General features: G+C 37.5%; 1 protein-coding gene across 2 annotated transcripts; it reads right to left on the minus strand.

Moving 5' to 3' along the window:
* Nucleotides 1-6,680: 6,680 nt before the first annotated feature.
* Nucleotides 6,681-10,959, minus strand: LOC132558866 (TAR DNA-binding protein 43-like). Of its 2 annotated transcripts, none has more exons than XM_060223485.1 (4): nt 10,597-10,959; nt 9,812-9,981; nt 9,474-9,611; nt 6,681-8,502 (listed from the first exon to the last, which is right to left on the minus strand). In XM_060223485.1, exons 1-4 carry the CDS (start codon nt 10,916-10,918, stop codon nt 7,738-7,740), a joined length of 1,395 nt encoding a protein of 464 aa, XP_060079468.1. In that variant the 5' UTR covers nt 10,919-10,959; the 3' UTR covers nt 6,681-7,737. The 2 variants fall into 2 exon arrangements, with proteins under 2 accessions (XP_060079468.1, XP_060079467.1); XM_060223484.1 differs by having other exon boundaries at nt 9,462-9,611.
* Nucleotides 10,960-17,618: the final 6,659 nt, after the last annotated feature.

Raw genomic sequence — 17,618 nt, forward strand, 5'->3', positions numbered from 1 at the left:
TTAATTGTAAACTTACTGGCTATCATGGCAGCTCCTTTGGGTACAATGCCAATACCCTGGTCGATTTTGCAAAATTTATTTCCGTTCGTCCAAGGATAATTCACTCCAGCTTGACACAGAATCCGAACAGTCCTACATAAGAAGTATGATTGTACATTCATGATTTGCTCTATTTCCCCTAATAGGTCCTCTAGGCCCCGGGGTTAGACCCTGCATTCATTCATTGAATCACCTTCATCCAATGATACCCAAGACCAAATCTGGGCAAAACCTAATTGCTCCCACAAGATGGTCAATATTTGTTCAGAATTGCAACAAATACGATATGTACCATTTTGGGCCCCAACCCAGCATTAATACATTTTTTAAAACAAAGGTTACATTAAGTAATGCATCCAAACTTTCCTAAAAAAACACCACGATTCTTTATGGCTAATACCCATTTGTAGAAAAAGGTTAGCAAGCGGACGGACGACGGATGCCCGCGGTATGACATAAGGACCTGTAGAACGCCACAGCTGTCATGTGTTTTAATGTAATTATAAGCTGTTGCTCTATTATTATATGCAGTGGTCCTTCTAGTAACCATGTGATATGGCGGCGATTCCTGTATTTCCTTACAATAAAGTACAAATAGTCATATCTATATTTGGTTCCAAAATAATGGACGCGGCCATTTTTAAAGGTTCAGTTTGGAGCTGACGGTTCTTTAATGTGAAAGCAAAATCGCTCATAGGAGAACATTTATGCACATACCGCATGCCCATGCATGTACACCAAGCTGGTATCGATATTTCTTAATTATAAATATGGCAGAAAATGGCGACAAAAGTCAGTATTCTCGATATTTGATGCTTTTTAGCAATATTCACGGTCAATATTTGTTCCATGCTATGTAGTTTATCGACTTATTACTCTATATTAAACGAGAAAGAGTCTCTTCTCTTCAGGTTATACCGGTCCTATTTTTGAATGTCATTAATTCTGCATACCACATTTCATAAAAAAAAGTAATAAAACAGCAAAGGGACAAAACTCTGCAAATTACAAACTCGCATGAGATGTTAATAATACACGGTAAAGTGTCATAAAAAAACCCTCTTAGTTATAGCTGGACGGATGACCCAGGACGGCAGAAGCTTACTTGCCCTTCAGATCATTGTTTACAAACACAGGTACAACATATTTGAGACTTGCACAAGACAGCAATATATAGCAACAATTAAATATAAAGACAGGAAAAATTAAGGTACATGTAATTATAAACCATAATCCTAACTCAAAACCAATAATGAAACGTTTCATACATATCATTAGTGATGTCACCATGGTCAGTTAAGCCTCGGTTACTGGAGATGTACTGATAACAGTTTATTGTAGGCCTATAAACACTGCATAGCAAATGGGATCAACTTAAAATTTCTTATTTCTTTATGCTATAATTATGAAGAATCTTAAATCAAAATGAATATCTTGCAACTCTCTTTCCGATCATGTTTTCTGTGTTACAATACTGTGAATAGAACATAATTAACTGGCTAACATGTAGTTTTTCACATTATTTAGCTCAAGCCTCTCAGACCTCCAGGGGGCTTGGCCTAATCTATTGTTTAGAACAGTGTAATATTATCGGGCATCATTGAGAACCTAATTTGGCATAATATCACTATCCTAGATATTTGGTCAGTCAGAAAAAGTCGTTTAAAGGTTTAAACACATTTGACATGTGTGACTTTGAATATGGGTCAAGGTGATTTCTTTTTTGCAAACTTTCTTGGGCTTGATAAAAGGAACATGTTGCCCAAATATTATGATACTAGGTTTTTCTGTATTTCAGAAGAAGTCGTTTAAAGGTTTAAACACATTTGACCCCTGTGACCTTGAAGATTGGTCAAGGTCATTTCTTTTAGCAAACTTTGTATGACACTATAAGAGGAACATAGTAGCCTAATATAATGCTTCTAGGCCTTCCGGTATTTTGGAAGAAGTCGCTTAAAGTTTTTAACACATTTGACCTCTGTGACCTTAAAGATTGGTCAAGGTCATTTCTTTTAGCAAACTTTGTATGACACCATAAGAGGAAGGCCTTCCTGTATTTTGGAAGAAATCGATTAAAGTTTTTAACACATTTGACCTCTATGACCTTGAATATGGGTCAAGGTAGTCTCTTTTAATAAACTTTGTTGGGCTTCATCAACGGAACCTTCCAGTAAAATATGATAACTCTACGCCTTTTGATATTTCAGAAGTTGTTTAAATGAAAAGTTGACGGGACGAACGGACCGACAACGCGCTATGGCATAAACTCCCTTGGGACCCGATGTTGAAATTTGATAGCATATTTTCTTACAGAATGGGTTCATTATCATATCCGATAGATTTGATGTACAAACCTCGTTATGTAGGCCCGAAGTAGGATACAATATGGATATAATCTGCTTATGTTCAAATGCTTCACTAAAATTCAGAATAAATTGTATCCAAGGAAGAATCAGAATAAAATGTAGCCAACACTGTCCATTGTTACCAGAGTTGATCTTACTTCGACCATCTAGGATATTGGCATCAAAAAGGATGATCATAGGATTGATTATGGGAGTTTTCTTTGCGAAGTCATCCCGACTGATTTAATGGGCGACATCGCTGAACAAGAGATCCCAGAGAGATCGCCCACCATCGTATGAATATGAATTTTATTGGCTCTATGCAGGTTATATTTTCTATTTCTTAATCATTTTTTGTTTCAACACAAATTAAAGTGACATACGAAGTGCTTTAAAGTACTTTTAGAGAAATAAAGAAAAAAAAAAACATTCGTCAGCCTTTTTTTCGCACAACAAAAAACCAAAGGCATGCCATCTCAAAAAATGGAGATCTACCAACTATAACTGTCGAAATCGAAGATTTCCTGTTGGCTTTTACAGACCACGGAAAATATACACGAAATTTGGAAACGATCCAACTCGAGCGATTAAAAAAATTGTCAAAGTCCATTCGTCTAAAAAAATTCGCGACCATGGGAAAGCCCGAAAGATCATACATCGTCAGTGTCTGAAATGACCTTCTGTCAGCCAATATAATTTCATGGTACGTCACAAAGTGTAAAAAAAAGATATAATTAAAAGGGCCAAGGGAAAGCTTAAAATGAATTTGAGAAAAGACTTAAAACCAGTCATGTGATGAAGGACTTAAGAGGGACGACGATGGGAGTTCTTAGATAATTGGATTTATATTTAGTATTCGTGTGTTTTGGACTAAATTCACATCGACACAAGACATATTCATCATTTTTAAATGCTCGACACCCTGGAGTTTTTTTAGCTGAACATTTCAAAGACTTGAGCGACGTCACAATGTTGTAGCCCTTCGCGTTTGCTGAACCTTAAAATGCAACTTTCCTGGGGTGTCAAGCTCATCTAAAGTTAAAATTTTCTAACGGCGAAGACCAGGAACCCTTGTCGAAGCCTGGATCCTCAGTGGCCAGGTCAACGTTCTACATTGTCGGAAGTTACCAGACGCAGTACCAGCTGATAATCCTTCTTACCTTAGTGATGAAACAATGGATTCCCCTTCAATCACGTAACGTTGCGAATGCCAAATAAAATAGAAGTTTCAAAGTCATCATGCAATACCGATGTCATGTCCGCGAGTTCCTGTGCTCACAAAAAAAAATGGAAAAAAAATTGAATACATCAATTTGATGTAAACATGTCATAAAATCGTCTCAATGTGATTCAGTCTGATCTTGCTACTTGTAAATGTCAATGCCAATAATCATACTCTTTGTCAACTCTTGCGTAAACAAAATACTGGTTTCATTCTCAACGGTCACCGTCCACACTCTATTTCTGACCTCTCAGTATCAGTGTATGTCGCGAGTTTAAATGTCCGTCTAGAACGTCAACTTCTTCAACCTGTTTCAATGTCGTTATTATCGCAAGTATAAGAAAAGTCCAAACTCCGATTCTGAATAACAACCGCTTACGTGAGAACAGTCCCAGAATGCCATTTTGTGATGTCGACACTCAACTTCGGTATTGATCGTAGTAAAACCAACAAAAAATACTTAGGTTGAAAGTCTGCGTCTTGCACTCGAAGACAAACTGGCATCTCCACATAATGAAACGCTCAGACTGAAAGCGTTGCACTGAAGCAGTTTGTCACATTCTAGCTTCAGTATAACCCCGTCTGCATGGATACATTAACCTACTAGCTATTTCCGTGTACAAGATTCATTCTCAACAGCATAATCCTTTGGTACCGAAACCTATACGCACTTTCTAGCCAGTACGACGGGTCATCCGTCAATACATCCAATCTTTACAGAACTATTTCTGTTTCGTACAACATTTTCATTTGCTCTCGACGACATGCTTTATCCAAGACTTCACAAAGTTCAATTAGTGATACCTGGATACGTCTATCTAAACCACTGATCACAATAATGTCTCAATTTCTTGCCAGTATGTTAAAGGATTAACGGTTTAATATATTGAAAAGGCAATAGGTCGGAATGTTGAGAGGAAAAACCGCGCTTATACTTGTATGTTTTGATGAAAAAACACGTTGTTCTAAAGAGATAGGTAGACAACTTTCTAATAAAGATTCCTGGACATGACCGACATGCTAAGAAACTAAGGGCAATACTTCTTTGAAATAGTCCAATCAAAATGCTGTTAATGAAATCACAATGTCATGCTTTGGTAATATTCCTACAAAGTTTCTATGAAAGTGGCAGAAGAATGACGGAGATATTGGTACAAAAAATGAAATGCTAGGATATCGAAGGGCAATAACTCATCCCAAAATTGTTGAATCGCACAATCGTTTAGGAAAACACTATTTCAGGTCATAATGCCTACTATGTTTGAAATACGTTTGAAACTGTCGTACAGATAAACAAATTTGTGTCCCTGTAAGTATGTCTACGAAGTTAGAACAATATCTATTGAAAACTAAAAGCCCTCAGAACGTGATTGGCATTTCGAAGAAAGGGAGGAAACTCTTTCAAATGCAGTCGAATCAAACTGTGCAGGAAAATACTTCATGTCATGGTGATTTAGTCTACAAATATTTTAAAAGATCGGTTGAATCAACTATGGAAGATCTCCAGACATATTAATGGTGATGTTATAAACCAATTTTCGTCAAAAACTCTTCATCCTGTATGGAAAGAGGATTTTTGAAGACTAACCTGAATTTTCTCCTTTAGACTAATTTCCTTACCAGTAACTGGCTTATAAATTTATGTCAAAATCCCTTCACTCTGTATGGAAGCGGAAGGATCTTTGAAGATTAACCTAAATTTTCTCATTCTGACTCATTTCCTTGCCAGTATCTGACTTATAAAATTAATTTATATTGGGTCAAATTACTCTTGCACCTAATCTTTTATAGAACAGAGACAAAAAAATATTCCAGCTTGTTCAAAAACCACTCAACGGTCTTGTCCAGGTAGCTATTGCAAGAATAAGACCAAGGAGAGAGGATGGAAGTTACGCTTTAGCATACTCTCAATATATCTAAATGTGAGCTGCAACAACAAGGATGTAGTCTCACCACATCACTTCCAGATAATGTAAACCATATGATGACCTTTCAACCTATTGTTTTTCTTTCGCATAAGATCATACAGGTACAAATCATCATACCTTTTCTCATTCATTAAGGGACATCTCTCAAATAAGTCATACACTAATTCAAGGGTTGGTACATATAAGACAACACATGGTTGAGACTTGCTCTCTCCTGAGTAGCTACAGGCATAACCCTGTCGAGACAACTCTCTCCTGAAAAGCTATAGGCATTACACTGTAGAGACAACTCTCTCCGGAGTGGCTACAGCCATTACACTGTCAAGACATACTCTCTTCTGAGTGGCTACAGGCATCACATTGTCGAGACAACTCTCTCTTGAGTGGCTACAGGCATTACACTGTAGAGACAACTCTCTCCTGAGTGGCTACAGGCATTACACTGTCAAGACATACTCTCTCCTGAGTAGCTACAGGCATAACCCTGTCAAGACAACTCTCTCTTGAAAAGCTACAGGCATTACACTGTCGAGACAACTCTCTCTGGAGTGGCTACAGGCATTACACTGTCAAGACACACTCTCTTCTGAGTGGCTACAGGCATCACATTGTCGAGACAACTCTCTTGAGTGGCTACAGGCATTACACTATCAAGACATACTCTCTTCTGAGTGGCTACAGGCATTACACCGTCAAAACATACTCTCTTCTGAGTAGCTACAGCCATTACACTTGTCAAGACAACTCTCTCCTGAAAAGCTACAGGCATTACACTGTAGAGACAACTCTCTCTTGAGTGGCTACAGGCATTACACTGTCAAGACATACTCTCTTCTGAGTGGCTACAGGCATCACATTGTCGAGACATACTCTCTCCTGAGTGGCTACAGGCATCACATTGTCGAGACATACTCTCGCCTGAGTAGATACAGACAGTACACAGAGTATCGTGATATTCTATCCTCCAAGTACATCTCTTCAGAGTATATACAGACAGCACACCAAGTGTCGAGATATGTTATCTTCCAAGTACATACTAGCAGCACACTGTTGATACATGTTCTCTCCTGAGTAGATACAGGCATCACACTGTCCAAACATATTCTCTCATTGGGTGCAAAGGTACACACAACAAAACGCTGCTCATTTCTCACCAACATGGTATTATATATATCCACATGCATACAACATACATGTACTATCACAAGACTCACAACAGAAATTACAACTAAATAACACGCTTTTATAAAATTGATTCTTCCTGGCACAGAAATATACTGTAGTCTCAGCTATTTTTGTGAAAGTCATTGACTCATTTGAATGTTCTTCTCACTCCAAAATGCTATCACTGCTATAGGTACAAAAATGCTCATCATCGATTATATAGTTAAAATGAAATATACAAATTATTCCCTAAAAAAATACCAAGTTCAATCAATCTACGGCCAGTCTAACACACTTTTGATCATACTAGTCTACACACACGGAATGATAACCGTCGTTCACAGGCAATTATTGAGAAAACACATGACTCAACTATGTCTGCTCAATGTTCTTGTGTACGATATGTTCTTGGTCATTCAGTCGGCTATTTGCCTCACTCTCATGGTTACTAGTTATCCTCATCTCACTGCTGCCCAGCTCGCTCTGTCTGCAGAATGATCCCGTGCAATCGGTTTTTTCTCTATCTTCACACTGCTGTCTGAATTTATCTCCTGTACCCTCTCAACCCGATATACTGAAATTGCCTAAAAGCTCTCAACCCCAAAAATGATATCATGATCCTTCAGCTCTCAAACTAGATATAATATAACTACACTCGAACACTCAAGTTCAACCAAGCAAAAAGCAGTCTCAATACTTGCCTTCATGCTCATAACACTACTTGATTTTGATGCTGAGGAAAACACTGCTTCACAGCAAAGAAAACTTATCCCTCACTCCCTAAAACAATGAGGGGAATGTGTACCAATTTCTATTCCCAATAGATTTTAACCAAAATGTAAACATTAATTTTTGCACAATGAAATCTTTTCCAGAAATGTTACACTACAAAAATCTTGATGCCTTGATGAGATGAATTTGATGAAGATGGAATCTGTGATGATAATGGTGAGAGTATTGTGAAAACCTTCCTAAGCCTTAAAGTATCACCCTTTAAAATGGTCACCCCTCATCCACCCCATTTTCTCTCATTTCCTCATTAGTTCCACCTGTTCTGTCCACTCCAGTTACTGCTATAACCCCCACTGTTGCCCCCACTATTTCCACCGCTGGCTGAACCACTCCCACTGTTGTTACCATCAAACTGTGATCCTCCTGATCCTCCAGACCCAGACCCTGCTCCCCAACTGCTGAATGACCTTTGATTATTTCCACTGTCAGGACGTGGTGTGTTATTGAATGGCTGTCCCATTGATGGCTCTGTGTTTCCACTATTGTTCTGTCCTCCCATTCCCAGTGGTCCCCAACCTCCTTGTCCACTCAAGACTGCCTGTGCAGCTGCCATCATATTCAGGAAATTCATCCCCATGTTGTCATTTCCATCTCCTCCTCCAGGATTTCCTTGAGGTCGGTTTCCTCTCTGACCCCATCCTTGCCCTCCTCCACCTCCCTGGGGCATCCCCATTCCCATCCCCATGTTTCCCATACCCATTCCACCACCCCGTCCAAAGTCATTGCCACGGAAGCCCCCCTGACGATCCCCACCCATTTTGCTGTTGGTTTTTGGTGCAGCACTGCTTAAGTGGACACTACATCCACAAATAATATGGTCTTCTCCACAAAGACTCTGTGCCACCAGTGCATCCTGGAACGTCACAAAGGCAAATGATCGGAAGGGTCGTGGGATGAAAACATCTGTTACTTCACCAAACTTGGAGAAATATGTCCTCAAGTCGTCTACTGTGATCTTTTCTGAGCATCGGGCAACAAATATTTTACTATTCAAAGCCCTCTGTGCAGTTTCCTGTAAATAAAGAAGAGATGATTGTTAACATCAAGAAATCAAATCCAAGAAACATAACCTTAATATTGTCTGATCAGACAAATAGTTCTTTCACACAGACATATTTCAATCTGATCACATTTTGTAACAGCCATGAATCTATCATTTGCAACAAATAATTTGACAATTTTCAGGTGTACAGCATCACACAAGTCTTCACAGTATCAGCCATGGTCATTCCTGTAAATTATCCACTTGACCCTTAGGACTCCAAAATAAATAATTTCCATCCATGGTTCAGCTATCTACCTTTTACTTCCTTGCAAATTACCTTCTGTAGGTCGTACCCCTTAATGAAAGCTTGAGGTCCTGAGAGAAGATACTTAAATTTACTGGAACAACCTTTAGATCACTATCTAGTTTAAACACTAAATGAATATGGACCTTTGGACAATTCATGAGCAAGACACAGTCATGATTAATATCATTAGTCCAGTACTAATCACCAAGATCATCTAAATATCACTTTACTTCTCACTTAACTTGTTTTCAATAGAATTTTAACCTTTCTACATAACAATATTGAAAAAGTAAGAGATAGACCCCCTTCTCTTGTGCTATTTCTGCAATTAAAATCAGGGGTGTACAATTACATAGAGTACAGGAAATAGACATAATCTCTTGTTGGATTTGAAATATATCATATTAGCAAGCACATATTTCCATAAATGCTGGTGAAATTTATTTTATACTGAAGTTAAAATCTACTAATCTGATCATCCTGCAAGTGGAATTGTACACCCCTGGAAATCAGACCCCATTTACATGAACATTCCTCAACTTAGTTATCCTTTTTTCATTTTTCATTTTAAAAATTTGCTATTGGAAATAAGACAAAAGGAAGGTAGGCAATTTATTTGTTAATCTTCGAGTTTCAGAGCATTCATCAAAATGGGGTCAGATGTGGTCACTTTTCTTACACTAGCACTGACGTTGGAGTTAGGGATGTTGACATCGCACCATCGACCCATGATCATGTGGCGTTGCTGTAGACATTTCAGCTGATCCTTGTAGCTACTGAAACGGATAAAGCCAAACCCTTTGGAATTGCCTTTGCCATCACGTTTCACCTGAAACATAATTTGCAAGAAATTATTCATTTTATTCTAGTTATAAGTAAAATGACAATTTTTAACCAGCATCAGAAATCACATAAACAATAATGTAATCACTACATATTTTTCAGTATATTTTATTTGAAACAGTTGTATGATTTTTTTATCCACAAATGATTATCCAAATGAAAGTGCTTAATCAAGATATCAAGTACCTGAGCTAAAACAACTTCACCAATGTTGTCAGTGAAGTAAGCTTTAACATCTTCTTCTGTTGCTTTCCAAGGCAGGCCCAGGACAATCAGGTCACTGCAGACATTTCTAGTCTCGACTCGTTTCGTCTTTATAACAGGATTCTCCATGTCATCCCCCTTCCGTTTATTATCTGCAAAGACAAAATTCATGAAATTATTGATATTAAATTATTTTTGTTGCATGCTTAACAGCCCGTCAACACATAAAAAGTCATTAGGGCCATCAACCGGTAAAACATGATATGAACTTTGATGCAACAAGACAAGTTGCATAATGCTTTGCATGAGCTCTGGCTTAGTGTAAAATACTAGCAAAAATAGATGGCACAGTCATATAAGGAGACATATATAGCAAAATAAATATTACAGAATGCTTTCTCAAAGCTAGTTTTTTTTATCAGCAATCCATTTAATTCCTGGTAATATCAATACATTTTATATCAGGGATATAGTTCATATACACACAACCGAATTCAATAGTGGCAACCATGCCCCTGTTAAATAGACTAACACATTTTTCACCGTACGTATGTTTATTTAGTGCAACTTTTTGTCGAAGGGGGGAGAATTTCCTATTGATTTAGAATTATCTCTCTTGCATTACACTACCAAATTCGGTTTTCTCTGTAACTGATGAAATGGCCGAACACGTCTAAATATCTAGTATTGTACAAGTAATGTATTTGGATTGAATATCCAGTTATTCTATTTGTAAACACTAGCTGATCACTTCTCACTGTACCTACCACCCAAACTTTGGATATGGTGAATTTGGTTCTCCGTTTCTTGGATTTCAGACTGTGAAGAGTTTGGTCGAGGAAACACAACAATGTATGTGTCGTTTCCCCATGCCGAGTCTGGTGGATGCAACTTTCCATCAATCAGTCGGACTCCACGGAAATTGCCTGTAGCCGGGTTCCTGAATTTAAGACCACATGCCCCTGGAAATTGAGCCGCAAGTGTTGATAATAGCAGTGTTCCGTCTTCCTCGCTTGGTATCTCAACAGCCTCGTCGCTTTCATTTTCAGATACGCTAATATAATCACTCATAACTGGGGTATCTTCCATTTTGAAGGTAAAATCGTCGGCGAAATTGGGTATCGGAAACAATGGCGTCGGGCTTGCTTGCGTCGGAAACACGCGAGTGACGCGGATGTAATATGTTGTTCAGCGCCACCTATGTAAAGGAAGGTCGTCTCAAAAGGCAACTACCACTGCATTCCTTATCTGCTGTATCCGTGAATTCTTTTACTCAAACGTATCCGTGGATTTATTTTTTCGAACAATTCTGTTGTTTCACCGGTCATTTTTTTAATAAGTAAACCTTCTCATATGAACGCTTTTTAATTCAATGATGCATTTGTTTGGTTGTAGTTAGCGAGATAATATTAAATATTACGGGGTCCAAAACTAATGCGCTAAGGATATATTAAACTATATGTCTATTAATCTATGTACACCTTCTTTATCAAATTGTACTCGTTTTAAGTCAGTGCCGATTTAATATCGGAATGAATAACATCTTTTACAGTGTCATGAATGATTTATTAGAATTAGAAAAAAAAAAGTCTACTGTGAAACACCAACCTTAATTTGAAGATATCATTCAAACTTCAATTCTATACAGTATACAGAGAAGACTCTTGTGATTACAGATACTGCAGAATGATTGACAGGACGACAGGAGGGAACGATTTTACATATTCATTCAAAATATTTGGCTACAGATTCCTTCACAGAGTATCTACAGATCACTTCACAGAGTATCTACAGATTCCTTCACAGGGTATCTACAGATCACTTCACAGAGTATCTACAGATTCCTTCACAGAGTATCTACAGATCACTTCACAGAGTATCTACAGATCACTTCACAGGGTATCTACGGATCACTTCACGGAGTATCTACAGATTCCTTCACAGGGTATCTACGGATCACTTCACAGGGTATCTACAGATTCCTTCACAGAGTATCTACAGATCGCTTCACAGGGTATCTACAGATCACTTCACAGAGTATCTACAGATTCCTTCACGGAGTATCTACAGATCGCTTCACAGGGTATCTACGGATCACTTCACAGAGTATCTACAGATCACTTCACAGAGTATCTACAGATCACTTCACAGAGTATCTACAGATCGCTTCACAGGGTATCTACAGATCACTTCACAGAGTATCTACAGATTCCTTCACAGGGTATCTACGGATCACTTCACAGAGTATCTACAGATTCATTCACAGAGTATCTACAGATCGCTTCACAGTGTATATACAGATTACTTCACAGAGTATCTACAGATTCATTCACAGAGTATCTACAGATCACTTCACAGAGTATATACAGATTACTTCACAGAGTATCTACAGATTCATTCACAGAGTATATACAGATCACTTCACAGAGTATCTACAGATTACTTCACAGAGTATCTACAGATTCATTCACAGAGTATCTACAGATTCCTTCACAGAGTATCTACAGATCACTTCACAGAGTATCTACAGATTACTTCACAGAGTATCTACAGATTCATTCACAGAGTATCTACAGATTCATTCACAGAGTATCTATCTACAGATTCAGATTCACTTCACAGAGTATCTACAGATCACTTCACAGAGTATCTACAGATTACTTCACAGAGTATCTACAGATTCCTTCACAGAGTATCTACAGATCACTTCACAGAGTATCTACAGATTACTTCACAGAGTATCTACAGATCACTTCACAGAGTATCTACAGATTACTTCACAGAGTATCTACAGATTCATTCACAGAGTATCTACAGATCACTTCACAAAGTATCTACAGATTACTTCACGGAGTATCTACAGATTCATTCACAGAGTATCACTTCACAGAGTATCTATACCTTCACAGAGTATCTACATATACATTCACAGAGTATCTAAAGAGAACTTAACAGAGAAACTAAGAAAAACCTTCACAGAGTATCTACAGATCGCTTCACAGAGTATCTACAGATCGCTTCACAGAGTATCTACAGATCGCTTCACAGGGTATCTACAGATCGCTTCACAGGGTATCTACGGATCGCTTCACAGAGTATCTACAGATCGCTTCACAGAGTATCTACAGATCGTCACAGGTATCAGATCCTTCACAGTATCTACAGATTCACTTCACAGATTCCTTCACAGTATCTACAGATCGCTTCACAGAGTATCTACAGATCGCTTCACAGAGTATCTACAGATCGCTTCACAGGGTATCTACGGATCGCTTCACAGGGTATCTACAGATCGCTTCACAGAGTATCTACAGATTCCTTCACAGAGTATCTACAGATCACTTCACAAAGTATCTACAGATTACTTCACAGATCTACAGATACCATCTCAGAGAATCTTCACAGAGTATCTACAGATACCTTCACAGAGTATCCATAGATCACTTCACAGAGTATCTATAGATCACTTCACAGAGTATCTACAGATTCATTCACAGAGTATCTACAGATCACTTCACAAAGTATCTACAGATTACTTCACGGAGTATCTACAGATTCCTTCACAGAGTATCTACAGATCACTTCACAGAGTATCTACAGATCACTTCACAGAGTATCTACAGATTCATTCACAGAGTATCTACAGATCACTTCACAAAGTATCTACAGATTACTTCACGGAGTATCTACAGATTCCTTCTCAGAGTATCTACGTATACCTTCACAGAGTATCTACAGATCACTTCACAGAGTATCTACAGATCACTTCACAGAGTATCTACAGATCACTTCACAGAGTATCTACAGATTCATTCACACTTCACAAAGTATCTACAGATCACTTCACAGAGTATCTACAGATCACTTCACAGAGTATCTACAGATTCCTTCACAGAGTATCTACAGATCACTTCACAGAGTATCTATAGATCACTTCACAGAGTATCTACAGATTCCTTCACAGAGTATCTACAGATTCATTCACAGAGTATCTACAGATCACTTCACAGAGTATCTACAGATCACTTCACAGAGTATCTACAGATCACTTCACAGAGTATCTACAGATTCCTTCACAGAGTATCTACAGATCGCTTCACAGGGTAACTACGGATCACTTCACAGAGTATCTACAGATCACTTCACAGAGTATCTACAGATTCCTTCACAGAGTATCTACAGATACCTTCACAGAGTATCTATAGATCACTTCACAGAGTATCTACAGATTCCTTCACAGAGTATCTACAGATCACTTCACAGAGTATCTACAGATCACTTCAAAGAGTATCTACAGATTCATTCACAGAGTATCTACAGATCACTTCACAAAGTATCTACAGATTACTTCACGGAGTATCTACATATTCCTTCACAGAGTATCTACAGATCACTTCACAGAGTATCTACAGATCACTTCAAAGAGTATCTACAGATCACTTCACAGAGTATCTACAGATCGCTTCACAGGATATCTACGGATCACTTCACAGAGTATCTACAGATTCCTTCACAGAGTATCTACATCTTCATTCACAGAGTATCTACATATTCCTTCACAGAGTATCTACAGATTACTTCACAGAGTATCTACAGATTCATTCACAGAGTATCTACAGATACCTTCACAGAGTATCTACAGATTCATTCACAGAGTATCTACAGATTCATTCACAGAGTATCTACAGATCACTTCACAAAGTATCTACAGATTACTTCACAGAGTATCTACAGATTCCTTCACAGAGTATCTACAGATACCTTCACAGAGTATCTACAGATTCCTTCACAGAGTATCTACAGATCACTTCACAGAGTATCTACAGATCACTTCACAGAGTATCTACAGATTACTTCACAGGGTATCTATAGATCACTTCACAGAGTATCTACAGATCGCTTCACAGGGTATCTACGGATCACTTCACAGAGTATCTACAGATTCCTTCACAGAGTATCTACATCTTCATTCACAGAGTATCTACAGATTCCTTCACAGAGTATCTACAGATCACTTCACAGAGTATCTACAGATTCCTTCACAGAGTATCTACAGATTACTTCACGGAGTATCTACAGATTCCTTCTCAGAGTATCTACGTATACCTTCACAGAGTATCTACAGATCACTTCACAGAGTATCTACAGATTCATTCACAGAGTATCTACAGATCACTTCACAAAGTATCTACAGATTACTTCACAGAGTATCTACATCTTCATTCACAGAGTATCTACAGATTCCTTCACAGAGTATCTACAGCTTTCATAGAGTATCTACAGATTCCTTCACAGAGTATCTACAGACTTTTTCACGCAATATATTACAGCTTCCTTGAGTTTTCATGGATTTATACAATATCAATATCTTTAAAACAATCAAGGTTTAGAAATATGAGGAAACATGCTAGCGGCACGAAGAAATAATAATATAATAATAATATTTAATTTTATTTCCGTGTCACACATTTTTACACAATACATACAGTTTCTTTAAAATATATTCCATCATAGTAAAAATGCCCAGCCATTAATTGGCTTATGAGACACTATTATATACATAAAATATACAGTTATACTTAGAACGGTTATCCATTATTTAAAAGTGACCGCCTTCTCCTCATCGCTAAGAATACATATTTTCCAAGATTAATTTGTAAAACATCACAATTCATTAAAACGATAAATTGATTTTCTGCACGCATGGTTTTAAAATTATCACATTAAACATTAGCCCTATCGAAAATTAAATTTTCCCTTCAATCACAATGTATTTTTCCTGATTTTGAAAATATTTCATCTGGCGATATCCACATAATTATATCGCAGTATTAACAAGACGTTGAGCTGTAACCATTAAATATTTAGGTAAGCAATGATGTAAATTATATTGTGTTTTGATTAATTCAGTGTTGAGATTACTCGCCTTTCACCTAGCCGCCCTGGGTTCGATTCCCTAAACAGATGTGAAAAGGTAAAGGAGTCACTTGCCCGACCACGTGGGTTTTTCCCAGGTACTCTGGCTTCCTCCCACAATAAGACACCTCCCGCACTTACATCTGTGCCAACAAGAGTGGTTAGTATTAGATGAAATATCTTGTTTTGCAATTGTTATAAAATAAACAAAGTTTTGTTTTAAATTGATTAGTAATTGATTAGTTTCAAAAACTGATCAATGAGATAGAACATTATAATTTTGCTATAGTTATTTGATATATAGATAAAAATGATAATCAAAAACATTCTCAGCTAAGTACATACTTAGGCTGACGCCAGATAATTGAGTCACTGTCTACAGATCATTTGCCAAGGTCGCCAGATAATTGATAATTAAATGTATTTCCATATGTGACCCATATACGCTCCCGTGAGAATAACATCCTTTATATCTGCAGCTATTATGTTTACATTGGTAAAATACCGCTAAATTCTTCAACAGTAGTATGGAAATTAGCAATAAATAAATAAACAAGCTTTTTGAAAATCGTCTGTGACTTCAGTTTCAGGATAAATGATTTTGCCAGAGTTCAACAATAATGAATTAACAGTTTTCCGCCAGTCTTCTATAATAAGACTAGAGTTTTTTTTTAAGTTTTCATGTTTACACAATTAATACAAATATGACAGAGTGGTGCTTTCTATGCGTATAATTTTTCAAATGAGGCTACATATTTCATTTGATATCCTGGGAGGTTCATTAGATATGACGGTTATTAAGCAGTCACTACTTAGAACGTTGCATTCCATTTGAATACAACTTTCTTTGGAAATCCTCATCTTATAGTAGATCTTAATTCAAATATCATCAGCTGTGTACTGTCCTTCATCAAGTCTAGTTACAGTTTGTTTTTTTATTATTATTTTAACAGTAATGTTTTTGTAGATAAATGCTTGTTTCCGTGATAGTAAAGGTTTTCCGTTTATAAAATGTGTTGGAAGAAGGTGTATATAAGTTGTAATAACTTCCTTGTCTTAAGCTTGGCAATTAATATGCTTAAATCAAACATATATACACTTTTAAACAGCTGAACTTGATCCAGTGTGAGTTGTGGGGAGGGCAACGTTTTTTTTTTTTTTTTTTTTTGACAACTTTGGATTTTCCTAGAAGGACGGAACAGCTGTATGATGTAACATCACTGACGAGTCCTAGAAGGACGAAACAGATGTATGATGTAGAATCACTGACGAGTCCTAGAAGGACGAAACAGATGTATGATGTAGAATCACTAACGAGTCCTAGAAGGACGAAACAGATGTATGATGTAGAATCGCTAACGAGTCCTAGAAGGACGAAACAGATGTATGATGTAGAATCACTAACAAGTCCTAGAAGGACGAAACAGATGTATGATGTAGAATCACTAACGAGTCCTAGAAGGACGGAACAGCTGTATGATGTAGCATCACTGACGAGTCCTAGAAGGACGAAACAGATGTATGATGTAGAATCACTAACGAGTCCTAGAAGGACGGAACAGCTGTATGATGTAGCATCACTGACGAGTCCTAGAAGGACGGAACAGCTGTATGATGTAGAATCACTGACGAGTTCTATAAGGACGGAACAGCTGTATGATGTAGCATCACTGACGAGTCCTAGAAGGACGGAACAGCTGTATGATGCATTTAAATTAATGGCTTGGCTCTGCTGTATCTAACTAAAATTTGTATCAAAACGTGCCATTTACTTCCGTGTCTTCTGCACAATCTTTGTATTTGTTTGAATCTTCAATAACTAATATGATTATAGAAGAAATGCAATAGAGCAGAAAAAAACACACATTCCACG

The sequence above is a fragment of the Ylistrum balloti genome, unplaced genomic scaffold (genome assembly GCF_031769215.1).
Source record: "Ylistrum balloti isolate Yb309-2 unplaced genomic scaffold, AGI_CSIRO_Ybal_v1 Utg370834, whole genome shotgun sequence".
In the NCBI taxonomy this organism is placed as follows: Eukaryota; Metazoa; Mollusca; class Bivalvia; order Pectinida; family Pectinidae; genus Ylistrum; species Ylistrum balloti.